The 23,113-nt window shown below is 35.5% G+C and overlaps 1 protein-coding gene across 1 annotated transcript in view; it reads right to left on the minus strand.

The window, feature by feature from the left end:
• GPC5 (glypican 5) overlaps positions 1-23,113 on the minus strand; it is a gene marked incomplete at both ends in the record, with an annotated part of 1,327,667 nt that overhangs the window by 876,148 nt on the left and 428,406 nt on the right. Inside the window, one exon of the mRNA XM_079721818.1 lies at positions 16,893-17,013. Within this exon, the coding sequence (XP_079577944.1) occupies positions 16,893-17,013 (121 nt within the window). The remainder of the gene's footprint in view (positions 1-16,892; positions 17,014-23,113) is intronic.

Genomic DNA, 23,113 nt, shown 5'->3' on the forward strand with positions numbered 1-23,113 from the left:
TCTTTACTAATGTACATATCAGAATTCATTATGGTTATAATCAATCTATTACTTTCTATTAAAATTACTATTTTATATTCCATTTTTCTTTTTAATGTTATTTCATATAAACAATATTTTATATCCATCAAGATGAGCCAAAGAGCTGTGGTTTCAAATAGGCTTTCAGTATTGAAATTCTTTCTTTGTAAAATTGTTTTACTTTTTGACCTCTTTCACCCACTTCTCCCACCCCACAACCTCTGACCACCAATCTGTTCTCTGTATCTATGAGCTTGGTATTTTTTTGGTTTTATTTTTTAATTGATTTTTATGTTGTTGTGACCATGAATTACATTTTAGTAATGGAGAACAGGGTGATGATTTCTGAAAGTCCAGGGATGTAGGATCTGAAAAGAGATTTCTGGAGTCCCCTGGCTGTCTGCTTCCAGAGGTTGCTTTCTTGATATTGCCAACTTCCAGAACTCTTGCTCTGGCTTCATTTTAAAGCCCTGAGCACAATTAAGTGTCTTCTCCTGACCTGCATGTGTACCACCACGAGGTTCCTTTGTAACCTTGAAACGTGCAGTGTGACAAATCGTTGGCTACCAAAACAAATAAACTTTGAGAATTCTTCTCTCTGACCTCTCATACTAAAACATAATGCATGGCCACTTGTTTCATAGAGAGAAAGTCTATCAACCTGATCACTTTCCAAACACAACTTTTCTTTCTTTACTTAATAGAGTCACGTAGAGATACTCCATACAAGCCCTTCTGCTTGTTCCCATGGGGACTGTCATATAAAATTACATTACAATAAAAGCACGTAGAGTAAATGCTTGTTAAAGTTATTTACAACAACTACTGTCCCTGAATGAAACAGGTGTTTGGAGTGTACTTGATTTACAACATTGTGTTAGTTTCAGGTGTACAGCAAAGTGAATCAGTTATACATATACATATATCCACTCTTTCTTAAGATTCTTTCCCATATAGGCCATTACAGAGTATTGAGTAGAGTTCCCTGTGCTATACAGTAGGTCCTTATTAGTTATCTATTTTATATATAGTAGTGTGTATATGTCAATCCCAATCTCTCAATTTATCCCAAACAAGCTATAAATCTAATAGTATAGAGAAACCAGTATAGATATCTCAGACTGTTCCTCCCAACCCATGAAATTTATCACTGCGATACAGAGATGGAAATGAAGTCATTGGGAAGGTAGATCCTTTGCTAATAATTATTTCTTTTCCTTTAAGAAAATACAAGAAACAGTCTGAGATGTCTATACTAGTTTCTCTGTACTATTAGATTTAATAGGTTGTTTGGTTGAACAAATTTTCAGTGTGGAATAGAAGAAACAGAAAATAACACATTATGTTTGGAAACACTGGTATTCTGTAAACACAACCTCAGTATATAAGTAGTTCTTTCTAGATAGAAAATGGAACTAGTCCATTTCTAAAATCATCTATATTTTTCTAATGATAAAAAATTCTACTACTATTGGTAATTGCCAAAGGCACACAGGTTGCAATCATTCTACTTACCTATATTTCTGCCTTGTAGCATGTTTTGTAGATAACTGTAATGCATCACTAGCAGAATAGCATATTGTTATTAAATGTTAACGCAGAATTCTAAATTTTCTATCATTTCTAGAAAAGCAAACTTACTGATAATAAATTGTACTTATAGAGAACTTTTATCTGCTTTAATTAATTGAGAAATCTGGCCTATTAAGACATCAAGAAGTGATTATTTAAATGATTTAATTATAGCTCATGTTTTTCTACCAATGTTACTAATTATGTTTTAATAAACCAATCCTAACAAAATAATTAAAATCCAAATGTTTAACATGAAAATCCAATCTTGCAGCTCAAACAAATATTTCAAGTATAATTTATTCATTTGTAATTTATTCTGATTTGTGTAGTTTGTTAAAGCAATATCTAACTTAGACCTATTGATAAATTCTATCATTCCAAGTATTTTGCTGTGAAAATACTAACAATTGCATGAAACATTAAAAATATTGAGAAATATTTCTTATGTGATGATTTAAGTTGTTGTGCCTTTCCTGATCTAATAAATTTAAGTATACACTTTTCAGATTTGTACACAAAGAAAAAAATAATCAGTGGAAAATATGTAGCAATCTCATGAATATGAAGGAAGAGTTCAAATAGGACCTTTCTATTGTATCGTGTCTATGCAAAGCTTTATTCAAAAAAAGAAAAACAATGCCAATGACTTTATGACTTTAAAATCTTCAAGATTTCGGTAGATTAGATCATTTGGGGCAATTTTTCACTCTCTCCCCCATCTCCATCCCTGGGCGGGGGATTGAGGGTGGGAAGGGATGTACTTCTCACTATTTGCCTTTGGTCTTTGCTGTGTGACTTTGCTTTGGCCAAAGGCTTATCTTAGAGGCTCTACTGTAGCAGCAGCTTGGTATGTTTTTGTACAGGTGGGTTTGAACTCCTGACTTCTGTCATAACAATAACATGCTTCCGGTTCTGTGATCTGAGAAAGATGATCAACATGTGCAACCAATCTGGACTTCGAGCAAAACCCAGCCCAGCCCAGCAGAGACCAGCTGAATCACAGCTGACAACAGATGAATGAACAAGTAAACAAAGATACTTATTGATGTATTTCACTAAGTTTTACTTGGATTTTAAACACAAAATTATCATGGCAATAGCTTGACTGCTTCAAAGGTGTCACTGTCCAACATTTCTGTTATTCAGTCATCACATCTATTATGGACACATCATAATTAAAAAAAATAAGTTATAACTATATTCTAATTGAAGTAAATAGTACCACAGTATTTTATCAAATATCCTCTCATTCATTTCATATTCAATCTCAGTTGAATGGCTTCTAGGTTCCTGGAACTGGGACAAATTCTCTGAAGCTAGATCAGAAATCTTACTATCAAGCTTACAAAATGAATTCCTTTACCTTTTTATTATGACAATGTTTTACTACAAGTAGGTACGGTCTTATTCAACTTTGTATGCCCACTACTTAGGATATCTCCTGATCCATAATACAGCCTCAATAATATTTGTTGAATAAAGTAAAGAGACGTGGTCAGACTCCCTTCCCTTACTTGATGAGAAGCAGACTAGTTCATAAGTGCAATACACTTTGTTTCTCATCAACATCCTCGTTTAAATCATTTTGTGTACTCCCTGTATCTATTATTATGCCTGACACCTAGTGGATACTAAACCACTTTATTCAGTGAATAAATGAGTAGACAAATGAGTAAAATAGTGCAGGAATTTTAAAATTATAATCCAAGACTGAAAGCATATTATTTGTAATTAGAATGATATTAAATAGTTACTGTTAGTATTTGATCATTAGGAAGATTCACTTTTCTGTTTCATTTAAATTTTACATATAGTGATCAATTTAACTATAAATTTCATTCATTTGTTCAATAGATATATATTGAACATTTTTTATGTTTCCATGCTTTCTGCTACACACAATGAGGAAATACAAGTATGGCCCATAACATAATGGAGATGGTAGTCAAAAGGCATCACAAGCGGCATTAGGCATAAAGGTTTATTTTAAATGGATAATTCCTTGGATATTTCCCCTTGTTACAAATCCAAGAAATGCATTTGTATGTTGAGATGCAATACATTCTTAAAATATCAGAAAAAGAGATATTTTTAAGGTTGGGTAAAAGGTGACACTATAATGAATTAGCACAGAAACATGAAAAAGCCACTAGTCATGAGAGTATTTATGAAACAGACATAGAAAATTAGTTTTCTAATAAAGTTATTGTGTCCTTGGATGACATATAATAATTTTGCTACTCAATTTTCATCAATGAGAAAACACAATACAGTCAAAACTATATACTTCATAATTGAAGTATATAAATAACTCACTTTGATATGTCTGAGGCATGTTTCACATTTTTTAAAATGGGAAATTATGAAATTTAAACTGTACCAATTTTAATGGGTGCAAATCAAATATTTTGAAAACTCTTAAGAATTAGGTCTCATTTCAACATCTATTAAGTGCCTTAAGAACATTTATTTTCTAGAAATTTTAAACTGCTCTTCTGATAATGTGATTCTTTTACAAAAATCTTGAGAAGATTTTCTTATCATTAAATTAAAAATGAATGTGCATAATAGGAAGTCACTAGGATATAGTAAATAACTTGGTTTGTTATATATACCTAATAAATTCAAATTACTCTTATAATTAAAAGCTGACAAGCTCATTTGCTTTTATAAGATTAAAAAGAAAAGGAGCATTAAAGGAAGTTAAATTAGATTTTACCATCTGTTTAATGAGTTTCAGGCCTGGTTTGATAACATATTTCCAGATATAAAATTTCAAAATGATCATTTTCAGAAATTGTAACTGACCTGCCTTGTATAAAGGTATATAAATGCCTATTCAAACTCATTACTATAAAACTCATGATTTGTTTTATTTCTAATGAAACCAATTAAGTTTCCACCATATCAACGTGAAGCACATAATGATGCAGAACTTATATTCATAGGACTTATCACATTTCTTAAGGTTATTACAATTCATATTTTCATTTTATCATAGGACTTTTACTTAGTTTAGTTTTTAATGAATCTTTATACAGTATTTATTTCACTTCTTCAATATCCTGTGCCTAACTTTCCCATTGATCCCCAGTGACCATATTCCTCTCATAAGTCAGCCTACTTTCAAGGTACATTCACTGCTTCAAAACTATAGGGGGCCATCTGGTTAAGTGCTGCTGAATTGCAAGAAATATATCCAGAAACTGTTCCGCTCTGACGAATTACGTCTTTAAAGCACATTCATAAAATGACATTCAAGTGATTATAGAGTACATTTATTGAGTCTGCAAAGCATTATGGACTCATAATAACGCCTGCAGAAAGCTGAGAATAGGCATGAGCCACTCATATGGCAAAGGAGTGCCACAGAAGATCATTAGATGGATTCTCTTTTGCATGCCAAACTTTGGGGTATTTGGAATCAAGTTGTGACAGTTGCCAGCAGAGGATGGCACATGGCCCAGAAAATAGTGAATAACAGGAAGAGAAAAAGCTGGATTGTTTGATTGGGAAGCATTATGAACTATTATAACCCTAGGTTCCCAGAACTCAATGAGGGTGGTAGAACTATGAACCTGAATTAATAACCAGAAAAAGCTAGAGGAGGAGTTTCTCTGCAACGTTTAATCAGAGCAAAAACATCGGCCAAGTCCAAACAGAAAAATTAGCCAACTTTGCGAGATATGGTTCAAAACACTAAAATCAGACTAACCAAGATATTTGGGTACAGAAAAATTTGATTTTTTCTTCTCTAAAGAAGCGCCCTCATAAGTCAGTTGCAGAGTGCCAGGAAGAACACAGGAATACACACGCCCTTCTTTGGGGGAAACTGAGACATAATGGATGACTATGAGATACAGAAAAAAAGAGACAATTTTTTTTTCCAAGTAAAAGTTAATAATAATGTGTTTTTCTTAAAAAAGAAAAAAAAAGAATGGAAGAACTAGAAGAAAGAAAGAACCTGGGATATTGAAAGAACTGAAACAATGAGTGTGTATGTAGGGAGAGTAGATGTAACATTAGTGTAAGATGGGGAGGAATTAGCTAATGAGGTTTGAGACATGGAAGACCAGATGATGCAGCTCCACATAAAACATGATGGAGAGTTTGTCTTTAAAGTCTTAAAAGTTTGTCTTTAGAGTTTTTAAAATTATATTTATGTTTATCAGGGTAATAAATATATTTAGTAAAAAACAAGAAGTACCAAAAGGTCTATTTAAAAGGAAAAAAAAAAATTTCTACTCCCAAAGGCACTTTATAGACCATGTTTCCTGCTCCTGGTGAAAGGAATAATCAACCTGACTGATTGTTCTAGCATTAACCTTACATGTCTAAACCTTTATTAAATTGGCATTTATTTTCTGTTTCTTACTATCAATTCTTGGCAATATTTATTGATTTTCTGTTATACCACCACAACCCAATTTCCTTTTTCCCCATACAACTAATTTAATTTTAGCAAAGTTGTGATTACAGTAATAGTTTTATCTACAAATATTTTATTCAGTTCAGGGAAATAGTGTACTATGATTATATATCTTTTCATATAAAGGTTTTTGCTTTCCTATAATCTACAATTGCCATGGTATCTATCAATTTGCATAATTTGCTTTGTATCTATCTAATTTTTTCCTTAAATGCTCTAGCAAGTCTGTCAAATGTTTGTGTTTTTTGTTTGTTTGTTTTTTGCAATACACAGGCCTCTCACTGTTGTGGCCTCTCCCGTTGCGGAGCACAGGCTCCAGACGCACAGGCTCAGCGGCCATGGCTCACGGGCCCAGCCGCTCCGCGGCATGTGGGATCTTCCCAGACTGGGACACGAACCCGTGTCCCCTGCATTGGCAGGCAGACTCTCAACCACTGCGCCACCAGGGAAGCCTGTCAAATGTTTTTTTTTCATACATTCCAACACATTAAGTTAGTTTTTTTTTTTCTTCTTTTTGGCTTTCAAAATTCCTTCTCACCGTCATCCTTTTCCCTAATCTTATGTATTCAACATCATGTTGCCTGGACCCCATATCTTCTCATTTCTTGATCACTCTTTGCCAACAGCTTTACACAGAAGGTATGTAAAATATAAATTTGTGTATTCTTATCTGAAAAGCTTTTTAATCTATCCTCATACTTGATTTCCATTTTAGCTATGTATAGAATTTCAGGTCAGAAATCAGTTGCCTCATAATTTGAAGGTACTGCTTTTCCATTTTCTTCTAGTACTCCTGTCAGTAAGAAACTACAAATCTGATCCCCATTCTTTGTATGCATTTGTATGTATTTTGTTTGGTTTGTTTCTTTCACTGGAAGATTTTAATATCTTCTCTTCAATATTAATAAATTTCATAATTATTGTTGTGTGTGGTGTGTGTGTGCGTGTTCATTCACTGTAATGGTCACTTGGTGGGCTCAATCTGGAGTCAAGACTCTTCATTTATGAAAAAAGTGATTTATTATTTATATGATAAACTCCTTCTCTCTATTAGTTTGGTTCTTTTCTCTGAAATTCTTATTACAAGGATCTCCTAGAGTAAAATTCTAACATCTCATCATTTTACTATTTCCTTCTCTCTTTTTTGTGTTATTATTTTATAGAATATTTTTTGACTATATCTTGAAAACCCTTCTATTGAATTTTAAATTTTTATGTATTTTTAATTTTTGAAGTTCCTTCTTATTCTTTCATTAATTTTTAGAAGCAATATATTAGTATTTTTTTTAAGATACAATCTATTCTCTCATTTTTTGGAGGATATTCATATAGTTTGTGTATTTTCTTCTTCATACTCATCTATATTTTTCCATTTCTTTTTTTCTTTTACATTTATTTTTTTCCCCATTTTCCTTCAATGCACAGTGATCTTTGATTGTCCATTGATATTGGGCTTCAGAAGCCACCTGGAAGTTATTGTATGTATATAGGGTATAATAGAGGATTTCACCACCATTCAATTAGATGATAAATTAACTTCTCAATGGGTATAAGCCCAATCAGTATGTGGAATTATTTATTCTAGAATTGATCAGTTTCTTCAAAGAAGAGTCATCTAATATTCTACATGAGTAGCTCGTACCTGCATTCTGAAAACAAGCGGGTCAGTTATGTGACTTTTCACTTAGTTCCTCTATTTCCTGTCTTGTGGTTCATTCTGTTCTATATTCTAGCAGTAGTTATGAGCCACGAATCTTCCTATTACAGTCCCCCCCCACCCCCAGAAAACACACCTCTAGACAACAAGGGAGAAAAAGGAGTTATTTCCACTTTTCAAATATTACAAATAATGCTGCTGTCAACATTCATGCACAAAATTGTACAAATGTACAAAATTAAGAAAAGATTTTTTGTACAAATGTACAAAAAAATCACCTAAATAAAAAATATAGAAGTTTTAGTGTCCAACATTCTTTCAATATGTTTGACAAACAGAAAACATGCTGGATAAATGTCTCAAATCTTAATAGGTAATAATGATGTGGCAGCATCAGAGTAAATATAAAGTCAAATATTTACCCAACATAAAACAGCTACATACTCTTTAAATAATAAAAAATAAATGATCAATGGCCAACCCAAGCCCCATTACTTTCAAAAAGAGTTTTGCAACTTGCATTTCCAGTTGATTGTCCACTAATTTAAAAGGTTGGTTTTATGCTGACCATTGATTTTTTTAATGAAATGGCCAATAGTGAAGTCAATGCATTATACCACACATTCCAGAAAGCAATCTTCCCTGACTTTATTCAGACCAAACTAATTGCTAAATTAGATGACCATTCAACGTTATTGAGTGCATTTCAAATACTTTCTTCTGAACCAAAAACTAAACAGACTTTGGTCACTACTGCATTGCTAATACAAAATCAAGAAGTGACTGTCTTTCTGGAATATTAATAAAGTAGGCCTGGGGACATGATATTAGTGTGTAGTGGAGATAAGGAGGAAGGAGTCAGGGTGCTGTAGTGATTTCCTAAGCAAGGAAATGAGTTGGTAGAAGTGGAAGAAGTTCAGAGTCAGCTGACACCTCATGGTCAAATAGTTTGCAATTAGGAATTGACCAACTCGCTCTTTGTCAGAGTTATAAGCTATTAACAACAGGAAACATTTTCCTAAATGCATTTCATAGTAGGTGATTTAATGAAAAAATCTTGGACAGTTTTCATAATTCAGAAATTTTGAGATACTAATATCTTTTTAAAATTCTGTGTCATTTTTTTTACTTATAAACACTAACCTTATAACCATCCATTGAGATTTCAATTAGAATCTCATCTTAACCTATCATAGCTATTAAGTCACTATTTATCATATTGGTATCCTAGGAACAGAATGAGATAAAAGAAAAGAGGCAATTTAACATAGTTTTCCCTACATAAAATAAGAAAGTCTCTCATCTCGTCTTGAACCCATAGGTTGCGATTACTGAAATACACATTATAAAATATCTATGTATTTTGTGGTTTTATGCAAATGGTTATGATGATTGCTCTTTCTCACATTTAAAAATCAAATTTATTTTATACATGAAGATATTTTTCTAAAGAAGTTTTGTCTCTCTATAAAAATGAATATTTAATAGAAACTGGTAATATCTTATATGTATTGGAATTGTCTGAAGAAATAAAATGTTATTTAAATCTACTACTTTTAACAACATTGTAACATTTATTGATCTTAAAATAAAAGAATTATAGAAAATTGCTGTGATATTACTTTTTATGTTTCATACTGAAAGTAGGTTAAGTAATTTCTAAGCAGTGGGTCATTACTGCCCACAACTAACAGTGCTCAGCAGTTAGGATTTTAACCGCTGACATCATTTTCTTTGAAAAATGATAGATGTTATTTAATGCTTAAAGATAAATTGCTGCATAACTGACTTTTTTGCTGATAACTTTGCCCTAAACAAACTTAGCCAATATGACCGAGAAGTTTCAAAGTAAGTTTGTTAGGAGAGACAATCTGAATTAAAATGTTCATACATTTCCTCTGTCAGATGTACTAAGAGGAATCAAGTGCTGTTTCCTATCTATTATTGAAGGGCAATTCAGGCTGATGCAAACATCTAAGAAAGCTCATGTTAACCTTTTAAAATTCCGTCCTTTACACAATTCCTCACTGGAAGGCTAATAGCTACCCTATAATTATCACAGGTCGTTTTCAAAGGTACAAGCAATGTCCACCTTAAGCACAGCTTTTGGAATGTAGCAAACTGCAGGAATGTATCTCTGAGGGTTTGTATGGTGGCTTATCTAGAGAAAGATGCCAAAATCACAGATGGAGGGGAGCCGGGAATGACTTCCCTCTTTTTTCCAGGGTCCCTGTTCCCAGTTCAGAAGGACTTGCAGAGACAGTGAGGGGACTTCGAAGTGCCTGAAATATTCCCTGAGGACCAAACTATAATCCATAGTTATCCATTTATATTGAATTTTCTTGGCATTTTTGTTCCTGGCAGGGCTTAAAGATAGGACTTGTCCTAAATAATTAAATAAAATTAAAGCTGTTTTTGCTTTCTCTAGGAAGACTTGAAAAAAATTTTTTTTCATAAATTTATTTATCTTTGTTTATTTTTGGTTGCGTTGGGTCTTCACTGCTGCGCGTGGGCTTTCTCTAGTTGCGGCGAGCAGGGGCTACTCTTCTTTGCGGTGCGAGGGCTTCTCATTGCGTTGGCTTCTCTTGTTGCAGAGCACAGGCTCTAGGAGCATGGGCTTCAGTAGTTGTGGCTCGCGGGCTCTAGAGCGCAGGCTCAGTAGTTGTGCTGCATGGACTTAGTTGCTCCGTGGCATGTGGGATCTTCCTGGACCAGGGCTTCAACCTGTGTCCCCTGCATTGGCAGGCAGATTCTTAACAACTGCACCACCAGGGAAGTCCTGAAAAATCTTATAAACTGTTTTCTAATTAAAGATATTTATTTTGTCTAGTAGGTCTGTGTCTTTATTCCCGTCTTGCCCCTAGGTTCTTCATGACCACTTTTTTTTTTTTTTTTTTTTTTTTGGCCTTCCTTGGTGTACTCTCAGGTGACAGGAGCTCAGGCTAACATTTCTACTTTGGTTTGATTACTTTGGTTCCTAGAGCTCCATAATATTCCCTAACACTGATGTGTGGTCACTGCCATATCTCACCTACACCCTCAATATGCGGGGAAAATTAAAATACATAATTTGCTTCACATATAAATTCCTATAATTTTCCTAGAGAAAAATTTAGCAATATTTATCAAAATACTTAAAATTATTAATGAACAGATTCTTGGTTACAACATTTAGAAATTTATCACAAGAGAAAAAAGTTGCAAAAAGATTTATATATAGGGGATATACCTATTAGTAGTTTTTATTATCGTGAAAATTGGTAATAACCTAAATATCCAACTCAAGGTGCTTGGATTAAATAAAATTATAGTCCTACCATATGATAGAATAATATTTAGGCACTAGCAACCATATTGCAGAATATTTAATTCTGTGAAAAAATATTTATGTGTTGTTAGGTGAGTAGTTTGGGACACAAAACCAAATGTACTCTTTGTTTTATTTTAAAAAGTCAAATGTATGCATAAGTACAAAATAGTCTAGAAGGCTTATTTCCTGAGGCTTGTTGTTTCATAAGTGGTATAACATTTATTTTCTACACTTTCTATTGGTAAAATTTTCTAAAATAATAAAATTTCATTTATTATAATAGACACATAATTCTTCAGTAAGAAAAAGTTAATGTTACTAAATATCTTGTCTGTCCAAGATCAACTCTCTAAGTATCTGCAAGGTACCACATACATTAGATAAATGATTTCTCCATTCATAGATTTTTACAGTACACATTTTTCATAAAATTCTGCTGTTTCATATTCTCCTCTAATTGTTTCGGTACAAACTCTTACAAGAAAGTAGCAATCTCATACAGTCTCACGACTTGAATAGTATCTGTATACTGATGTTCCCAAATGTGCATTGCTAGTTCTAGGGTCACCAATGAATTCTGAGCATGACTCTGGGATGTCTAACAGGCATCTCAAATTTAAGAGAACCATTCATTTATTAATTTCTGGTCAACTCCAACAACCAAACCCCAGATGCACTCCACTTCCAGAATTCCTTTTTTCACTTCATGGCATTATCATCCCCCCTGGTTATCTTCCTTATACTCTCTTTCTCTTGTCCCAATCTCCAATCCATCAACAATTCCTGATAACTTCACTTGCCATATTGATCCACATCCATCTGTTTCTCATATTATCCACTCTTCTTATTCTAGTCCCAATCAATTTCTACTCTTGCTCTTCAGGTCCATTTTCCATAGTAAAGCTAAAATTATCTTTATAAAACATAAATTAAATTCATCATACTCTGCCTAAAGCCTTTAAATGGTTTCCTTTCCCACTTAGGAGAAAACTGAAATGCCCTACCAGAGCCTACCAGTTTCCCCTTAATTCATTTTATGTTTTCTTCTCTTCTGTATTCATTCTGTTCCAGACACATGGCTTTCTCTCTGTTCTCTGGATACAATTAACCTACTCCTGCCATAAGTCCTTGAATGTATTATTTCCTCTGCCTCAAACATAGTTCTCCCCAATTTTCCTATGATTCCTTCTCCCTTTCCTATGATTCCATGTCAATCAGTATAAACCCAGCAGCCCCCCAACTTGGAATGGCCTCCACTAGCTCTCTCTTCTTGAGTGCCTTTCCCTACCTCATCTGTTCTGTTTTCTTGATTTGTTCACATTTGCCAGCTACAGGCATTGTATTTTCCTTTTCCTTAGAATATAAATCCCATGACAGCAGGGTTCTGTCTGCTTTGTTCACCCATGTAACCTCAGTGCTTTGTGCAGAACCAGGCCCATAGTGGGAATTCAATAAGTATTAGTGGAATATTTTGAATAAATTAATGATTAAGACATTTACAAAGTGGCATTTTCAAAGTAAAATCCCTACCCACTTGTTTAATGACTCTAACTGCAGAGGTTACAGGGTAGAAAATGAGGTGTGCTCAGTGGCAGGCCTAGAAGAAAGATTTTGGGGGCTAACATATGGAGACAGTTTTTGCTAATAAATATGGCTGGCTTATTTCCATATACTTAGATATGGAAAAAAAGGACAAGAGGAACTTTTGCTTACCCCTATGATGAGAGATGGCATTTTTATAGTATACTGTATTCTCGACAAATGCATTTAATATCCATTACAATAAAAAACAAACTCCAGGGCCTCCCTGGTGGCGCAGTGGTTGAGAGTCCGCCTGCCGATGCAGGGGATACGGGTTCGTGCCCCGGTCTGGGAAGATCCCACATGCCGCGGAGCGGCTAGGCCCGTGAGCCATGGCCGCTGAGCCTGCGCGTCCGGAGCCTGTGCTCCACAGCGGGAGAGGCCACAACAGTGAGAGGCCCGCGCACCGCAAAAAAAAAAAAAAAAAAAAAAAAACTCCAAACACAAATAAGTGGTCACCTAAATCTACAGATTAGATTCTGAAATATGTTCCTTTTTCTACTTCCTCCTTTGCTCCATACTTATTCTCAAATTAATAAATTCTCACTTACAAAATACGATTTTCTGAACCCTTCCAGACCTGACCCTGTGGTGGGTCTTTTTAACTGCCCCTGAATATTACAGCAGAGCAGCCATTCCCGCTAGGACACACATATATGACCAGCAGTCAGAAGTCTGGCAAAGTCAAAAATTTCTCTTCATCTCCAGTACAGCTGTCTTAGGAAAGAACATGCTCTAAGACATTAAAGGTGAATATTGTACAAAATATGACTTTCTGCTATCTTCTGTAAAAATCTAAATTTCAATCATACCATCCTAGTAGACTTTAAAAAGACAGACCTCAAAGGTAGCATTTTATTTGATATTCTCTTGTAACTCTGGAAGGAAACTTAAGCATGAATAATTGGAGATCTGCACACTAATATAAAGATGAAAGAATGGGACTCAATTTAACATGGGTGCTAAAAAAAAGTGGAATTATTTCCCTCTGCCACCTTGAAAAGGATATGGCTTTGAAATATATGAAGCAAGAAGGGGCAAATGTCATGCCAAATGGGCAACATATCAGTGAACCCTCCCATGAAGAATTTTTAATAAACCCTACATTTTGAGTATCTACTTAGTTCTTTGTGAATATGGTTTTTTTACATGGACTCTTTTGTATATAGCAGCTCCATCCTTATTGCCCACAACAGGGTTTTCCATCTGTTTTTATAATATATATATGTATGTGTGTGTGTGTGTGTGTATACATATACCATTAAAACAGTTTGAACACACACCCACTCGACACATATTTATGTATTTCTAAACCATATGCATGTGCTATTGCACTGTTATGTATTTTATATACCTTCCTACAACAACAACAAAAAATTAAAAGAATGTGACAGAATAAATATACATTGAAGTTCTATATTTCCTTTCTGCCCTCCAGTGGCTCAGCTTGTGAACTCCCTGGGGAATGCTTACCCTATGTTGGAGACCACTAAGCTTTGCTGTCTCTCAGCGAAAGGAACCACTTTTTATTAAAGCTCTTTGGATTTTATGATCCATTGTGCACTAGAGGTTTTCGTTTTTGTTTTTTTGCGGTACACGGGCCTCTCACTGTCGTGGCCTCTCCCGTTGCAGAGCACAGGCTCCGGACGCACAGGCTCAGAGGCCATGGCTCACGGGTCCAGCCACTCCGCGGCATGTGGGATCTTCCCAGACCGGGGCACGAACCCGTGTCCCCTGCATTGGCAGGCGGACTCTCAACCACTGCACCACCAGGGAAGCCCGTGCACTAGAGTCTTTGAATAATACAGATCTACATACCATATTATAGCCCATGGTGCTGTGAGGTGTCACCTAGATGAAGGCACTTGTTCCTCCAACTGTGCATAATATTGTTGGCTCTGACTCAGAGCTGAGTTAACACACCCTACCTCCACCCCACTAGCCCTCATCCAATCACTGGTCAATGTGGGACAATGAAGACCCACCTCCTTGTTTCAACTCAGTACAACCTGAAAGACACCTCCCAGCTCCTGAGGTCCTACTGGGTTCAGGCGAGACTTCTGTTAAAGCTACAACACAATTCAGTTGCTCCCTCTGTGCTGTGCCCCTCCCTCCAGCCCCTTACTGACTGCAGGGCACTCTGCCGTGAACCTCCTGCACACACATCTCTGTTTCACAGTCTCTTTCCCGGGGAATGCCAACAAAAACATATATGCATCGGCATATACTTAGGAATCTAGTTTGTTTATGTGTCAAGTTCCTAATAGATTGTTTATTGGCCCACTGGAAATTTAAGAATTAAAAAATATTCTACGGGCTTCCCTGGTGGCACAGTGGTTGAGAGTCTGCCTGCCGATGCAGGGGAGACGGGTTCGTACCCTGGTCTGGGAAGATCCCACATGCCACGGAGCGGCTGGGCCTGTGAGCCATGGCCGCTGAGCCTGCGCGTCCGGAGCCTGTGCTCCGCAACGGGGGAGGCCACAACAGTGAGAGGCCCGCGTACCGCAAAAAAAAAAAAAAAAAAAAAAAAATCCTAAATTTTCCTGAATTCTCATTAGGGTCTCACGGAGTCAAGATTAACTTCACCTGGAGGTCTTCCTTGTTTTTTCTCATCATGGGGAAGCAAGGTTCCAAAAATGTGGCAGGAAGAGTGACTTCCGTCCTTCTGAGTGCCTGAGTGACAGTCACTGATGAGCTTAGTATCCTTGCCTCTGAGGACAACGGGCTTTCTCCCTGATGACCTCAGCCATTCTGACCCAGGCTCTGGCCCAGCTTCTGCTGCTCACTCTGATGTCTCCTACACTGTCACTTTAGCTCCTGCCCTTTTCCCAAGCAACTCAGTTCCAAGAAATGTCTCAGCACTTGGCCCACTAGCAGCATAAGGCACCTATTTACATTACCTTGGAGGTGTCTTTTTGAGGGAATTGGTTTAACTCACTAGTAATTATGGCACCACTTTTCTCTTATACTTTTCCTGATGGAACTTATTTTTGATTCTGCTCTCCAGGGTGAGAGCTCTGTTTTCCCAATGTACCAGCCATAGAAAGAGCAAAGTAGCCATTACTGCCTCCTGGAAAGGAGAAATCTATGGTATTGGACACAAGCCGCCATATCTTGCTTTGCTCAATCTGCAGAGACTCCCATAAATATGGAATCCTAAGAACTGGCCCCATATAAACTTAAGTTTTGCAGAACAATTATGAGAAGCATACCAACGACTCTGGAATAATATCAATTAAAACTCAGTACTATGTTTAGGTATAGATTCTAACATAGAACACTAGAAGTCAGTATCAACTATCCACACAAAGTGTTGCCTAGAAAAAATTAAAATATATGCACATATAAATTGTTATAAAAAGACTAATAACTTAAAAAATATCCCATCTTAGCCCAAACCCCAACAGATGCAGAATGGAAGGTGGTTTTTACAACATGTAATATAATATTTGGCTTTCATTAATCAAATAGTTTGATGAAATATTCCTTTGACAGATACCTTCATGCTTTACTTGCCATGTATTAAAAACAACAGTATATACTCACTTAATTAAATAATATTATTAAAGATAAAACAAGTATTTCATCAACAACCATTAGGTAACATGTAAAAGGTGATACAGGAAATAAATACAAGAAATGCATGTGATTCATTTATGACTTAACTTTTGTTGAAAATGCAACAAAAACCTTCACAGCAAGGCTCAGAAAGTTGCCTGGAAGGTGACTTTGGCATCTTCCATGCTCTTCTATGTGTTTTCTTTGAATGGTGACAGTAGTTCCCATGTCTAAAGCTTATTCGTTAGGGATGAAGCTCATCCTGAGATTCTCATTATTTATTGAAACCCTGAAGCCATGGTTCCTTTTACAGATAGATATTGTCCATCCATTAAAATACTGCTGGGCTTCCCTGGTGGCGCAGTGGTTGAGAGTCCGCCTGCCGATGCAGGGGACACGGGTTCGTGCCCCGGTCTGGGAAGATCCCACATGCCGCGGAGCGGCTGGGCCCGTGAGCCATGGCCGCTGAGCCTGCGCATCGGAGCCTGTGCTCCACAACGGGAGAGGCCACAACGGTGAGAGGCCCGCGTACAGCAAAAAAAATAAATAAATAAAATAAAATAAAATACTGCTGCACATTGACTGTATATGAAAATCACTCAACCAAATATTTCCAAAACTCTAGATACAAATAATTTATTCCAGTACTCAGTTTCAGGTAGGATTATCAGATAGGATTAACAGGTTGATGACATATAATGGAAAGTCATCATTTACTAGTTATTACTAAGTATACCAATAAATAGAGCATTGGCACTTACCTGAATAACATGCTTCAGTTTATCAATAATCTGATTTATCACAGGATCGGTTCCTTTGACTTTGACTTCGGGATTTCCAGATTGGGCTTTGATTCCATTTCCAACTACATGCTGAGTATAGCTAACAAAGTGAAAAAGTGAAAGATACATGACTTAATAACCTGGTCACAGTATTATCTGCCACACTTTTTGAACAGATTTGAGTTCAGAATTTTACTCCTTCAAGAGTATAAAATAAGGTATTTTTTCTTGGACCAGAATCTGGCACAGCTGCAATGTTTTTTCCTGGTAAAACACTTAACATGCAAATACAGACTATTCTATTGGTATCCTCTCAAAAGACCCAACCAAAAATTGTGTTTTAATACTACTTACCAATATACTAAAAGAAGTTAATATACATCTCACTTTGTTACCAATCTTTGCTGAATTACACACGTCTGAATCCATATCATCTGGGTCAATTCACTTCATTTTACACAGTATTTAGATGAATCACAGTAATATTGTTTTACATATTGGACTACTAAAGAAATATATATATTCACATATATGCATATACACATATATATATGTCACATAATGCCAACTTAGTATTCAAACAAATATTTAGATTCATCAGTCACAAAGATGTATTAAGCACCCCCTCCTATATTCCAGTCCTATACTACATGACTGGGGTTATAAGGAGTTATAAGACTCAATTCTTCTCCTTACAGTGCTCATTATATACCTGGGAACATAACATATCAATTAACTTGTTCATTCATGCATTCATTCATTACATTATATTTAAAAGTTCTTACTAGATTCCAGCAATATAACTATCTTTCTTTTCCTGACAGTGTGGTGTAGCATAATGACAAGTGAACAGTTAAAGCACAGCACTAGGAATGAAGGAGACATTCAGTACGCGGTAGGGACAGCAAGAAGGAAGAGTATATGCCAAGCGAGAGGGAGGGATAACACAAGTAGTCAACATTGAACATATGGAGAAGTTTATTTGGACCAAGGCACTTGGGGAAAAACTAAAGGAGGAGTTATAGCTTGAGGTGGCCCTTGAAATATTAAGGTAAGGATAGGTCTTGGATGATGTAGTCAATGTGCACTCCAGGGCAAAAGATGACATCCCAGCCGGGGAAATCGCAAAGGCACATGAGTAACACACACAGGGAAGCATAACTAGGCTTTTATTTACAAAGGGAGAGAACAAATGGGGGAAAGTAAGAGATGGGGGACATGCCCTGGAGGTTCCATCCCCTCTATGTTTAAGACTTTCCTCTGAGTAAAATGTTGCTTACATTAAAGTATCATGATAAAGTGGCCTCACATACTTTTCAGGAAGCATTTTCACATAATTTGTAATGTAATATCCCTTCTCTGTATTTGAGCAGAGTATCACAATTATGCACATGAACCTTCTGAATTTTCTACAGCAGGGGAAACTCTCTGAAGAGATAAAAAGAGGTTCCACTGTTGAGAATATGGCCAAACAAAAGGAGTTTCAAGGAATATCCAGTTATTCCCAATATTATGCATACCCAATGATCAATTTTCAAAAGTAGATCAAACAATTGCTAATTATGTCCTTCCAATGATAGCAAATGATGGAACTCTTTGATATAGATAATACCAATTGGATGTGATAAGAATAATGATATTAATAAATATTTTTATTTTTAAAACAACCTTGGACTCATTTCTTTATGCAGAAATAGAGGGTTTTAGAGTTAGGTATTCCAGTGTAAGTTAGTAACTTAGCAATATATACCAATAACAAATAGTAGAAGGAAAACAATTATGCATATACTATTAATGTGTACTAATATTCTTTAGTTAAGAAGAATCAAGTAAATTATAAATATTAGGCTTCTCTTAACTTCTCTGTAGCACGGTTATATTTTTCTTCCAAATATTTCAAGTAGATTACACATGTGGCTCCTTTATTAGTATGATCATTATTAATAATAATGATGAATAGTGTGAATAAATAAATGGATAAATGATGACTATGATTCGAGCATTGTTTTAATTACTTTCTTTGGAATTTGTCAGTTCATCTCAGTGAAAATCATTTGTTGTAGCCATGAGAACATGCCTCATAGACTTCAAAATATTGGAAATGTCATTGACCAGGGCACCTGCTGCTTTGCTCTGAAATCTATTTCTTTGTCCCCTCCAACCAATGACTGAGTGCAGCAGAGATACTAAAACAGACCCATCACTGGAAGACATAGCTTTCCCCTAATGGCCAATTTTGGCTCAGGATTCCCTGCAGCCCCTGCTAAACTTGCCTTAGACGGCACCTCATGCCAGAATGCTTCCACTCCACCTCGCTTTCCTCTCTCCTTCACTCTGGGCCACGTTTGCTTCATGGCCAACAGCTCTTCCAGCCTTATACAGATTCCTCCCTATTTTCACTCATAGGCATTTCACTTAATAAAACTCCTCTTGTGTTTAGTCCTTCTTTAGCATTTGCTTCTTGGAGGACCCAGAACAGTACACCATATAATATTTATATGATAATTATTCCCTATCTGTAGATTGGGGATCTAAGATTTGAATAGGTTAAGTAACTTTCCCAAGGCAACATTGTTGGTTAAATATACAGCAAGGATATGAACACAGGGAATGTGAGCTCTAGATACAATCATTCAGTAATTATGAATGAAAACTCCTGAAACCAACTAACATAAAGATATCATTAGCTTGGTGCAAAGTGTTTGGTTTTTTAATTGTTTTGTTTTGACTTGATTTGTTTTTTACTGTAACTACAGCATTTCAAAGTCTTCACTGCTTCTAATTAAAAGGGATATACTATTTTCTTCAAAAACTTCTTCAACGAACAGTTGTATATTACTAGATAAAGAGTGAAATAACAGTTGTTGGCAGGGTGAGACTAAACTAATAGACTACAAGTTTGCCTTAAGATTTTCCTTTGTTTCACCTGAAATACAGACATAATGCCAACAATGGAAACTGAGACTCCTCTCTTAACTTTAAATAAACACTTACTTGGTTCACATCTTGATTTATTTATAGACCATGAAACTTTCTTTTAACATTCAAGAATACTGTTCCACATTAATCCAGAGAATTGCTTATTTTTTGTTCTTAATTATTACAGTTAATAACTAGTTAAATTTATCAGAATTACAATTGATCAATAATCTCCTTCCCAGCTAGTATATTATCGAATAGTTCAGGATCACTATTTTTTTTTTTTTTTTTTTTTTCGGTACGCAGGCCTCTAACCGCTGTGGCCTCTCCCATTTCGGAGCACAGGCTCCGGACACGCAGGCTCAGCGGCCATGGCTCACGGGCCCAGCCGCTCTGCAGCATGTGGGATCTTCCCGGACCGGGGCACGAACCCATGTCCCCTGCATCGGCAGGCGGACTCTCAACCACTGTGCCACCAGGGAAGCCCAGGATCACTATTCTTATGTATCATTTAAGTAAGGAATAAATATTGCAAAGCAGGGCATTTAAGATACTTTAAGTGAAACATACTTTAATAAAATTATTCTTTTCTGTTTTTGTAAGGTTAAGAAGAACCACAGTGCAATAGTGATACACACACACCAGAATGATTTAACTGAAAAAAGATGATACCAAGTATTGGCACGGATGTAGGGCAGTTAGAACACTCTCTCCTTGTGGATGGGAGTTGAAACTGATATAAACCACTACTTGACATGTATCCGGGTATATATTAAACAATGTTTATGAAAAGAAAGGTATAGAATTTTCGGAGAAGTACTATGCAAAATAGCCCCCAACTGGACAAAACCCAAATATCCTTAAACATTAGCGTGGGCAAATAAATGGTAGAATATTTACATAATGTCATACTATATAGCAATAAGAATGAATGAATTACAACTATATTCTAAATCTTATAAGCAAAATATTCAATGAAAGAAGCAACATATGGAACATATGCTATGATTCCATTCATTAAAAGTTAAAAACTAATCAATGATGTTCCAAATCACCATAAGTACTACTCTAGGAGATAGTGTGCAGAAGCTTGAAGGGGGTTTTCTGGAGTTCTAGTAATATGTTTCTTGATTTGGATCCTGGTTCCACAAGAGTGCTCATTTTATATTTAAAAAAAAAAAAGAATTGAACTGCAGAGTTAAAATTTGGATACCTCACTGTACATGTGTATTTTCAACCTAAACAAAACATTTATGTTGAAAACTTCTTATGCTCTTTTTCTTAATATGCATACAACAGACAAATTTGCATTGAACAATGTATAAATAAAAGATCAACATAGGTATTTTTAACACGGGCTAAATGGTTTTGTCATCATAAAATTAGTAACTTAGGCTCCTAGTTTGACACAAAAACTCCCTGCAGACTTTAATTTGCATGCAAAAAATAGTTATTAAATCAAATAAAAGTTTTTCCAACAGACTTCTTATATGAGTTTTTCTCATTATGAAATTTTAATAAATCATTAATCACTCTTTTTCCTCCTAAATGTACAAGTAATGGATAAAACATTTCAAGGAACCCTACAGAGGCTTCTTGACTTGAAAAACTGCTCACATTTCAATGAGAAGGAGGGAACAAAACACACACAAAAGAGAGGCAATTTTTTTGTTAGAGAAGTAATAGACCCACCATCTGTGCCTGTTTCTTTTAAGCAGGTCTGGGAATGGATGACAGCAGTTTAATAGGAATACTCATTCCACAAGTATGACTTGTTTCTCATTAACATGGCAAAAAGGCAAGTACGGATATATTTACATTCTATAAAAATGTTTTAAAATGATGATTAACAAGATTCCAGTTCTCTTTGTGTTCAACAGATGAAATATTAAAAAGAAGTGCTAATACATCTACACACGATATGTCATTAGGAAGTCATTTCTCCTGACATTACCAACATTTCTTATTTGAAACACACCATGCCCTCTTGGCTGATATTAATTTCATTTTCTTGGGAATGCAATAGAATTTGTTTAGATTAACATCAAAAGTATGGTATTTTGATGTGTACATATACAATTTCAGGTGGAAAAATATATAAAATCTGACCCTGACATTCATTATGAATCATTAAAGTGATCTGTCTTAGAAGTTTTTGATAGCTTCACTGGGACAAGATATAAGAATATGATCATTGATCAGAGATGAGGAAAACACCTTATCAGGGGCTTTCTCTTTCTACTATTATTGCAATCTCTGTTAGAGATTCGGGATTGAGAATGAGGACCATGTTGGTGGTGGTGGTAATAGTAGCAGCAGAAGTAGATGTTTTGTTTATATCCTTTTTTCTGACTTGGTTAGGTGATTGTATATTAAAATTCCTTCCATTTCCAGAGTTTTGAGTCTCCTAGTTTTAGGAGGTGTCTTTGACTCTGGTAAATGCATTGCTGTCTCTGGTTTAAAGATCTGGGAATCACAGGGTAGGTATTCATCAGTGAACCCCTTCCACCAGAACAAATTTTTCTCTCAAATCATCTCTGGGCCCCCCTTCTTGGTTTTGGTAGCAAATGTGAAGTAAGTACTAGTGATCTGCTTTTGTAACTTTTTCTCAAATACCTGGGTGACACTGGATGCCACTGCTGAATGCTGTTTTGTGCACATGCAGCTTCTATACAGTCCTTCTCCCTGACAGTGAAGGTCTTAATCTTCGAACTCTCAGAACAGATAGGAGTCATATGATTGATTTCATGTGCCAGGTTTAAGAGAATAACCTTTCATGATAGGTAAGAGGCCTACAGGGGATTTAGAGAATGCAGATATCTGTAGAATCAATTCAAAAAGATTCAACCTTCTGTGATTCCACTATCTCACTTCAACTGTTGAGCCACAAACTATTTTTAAGTTAATTTCTACCATTTATTTGACTTTATAATTATAGATAATAATGTCTAAGTTTGAAATATATGTTTCTGACCTTAAATAATGAAGTCAAGATAAATAGAATTGATAGAGACCTTATTATGGCCTTTATTATTATTTATAGATAACTAAGTAGCTACTGAGGATATCACAGTTTGTGATATAACATTATTCTAATAAGGTAATGTGATGCTTTGTATAGCAATCAACAAGGAATTTTTAGCAGATCACTACATATAACGTTATATAAATTTCATTTCACCAACCTTTTGTTAGAGACATTACAAAATCCTAAAAGTCCCTAGAATCTTACAGTTTTTTGTATTGTTTTGCAAATGTAATTGGCACCAACATTAGTTAAA

This window comes from Hyperoodon ampullatus (assembly GCF_949752795.1).
Source record: "Hyperoodon ampullatus genome assembly, chromosome: 16".
NCBI lineage: Eukaryota > Metazoa > Chordata > Mammalia > Artiodactyla > Ziphiidae > Hyperoodon > Hyperoodon ampullatus.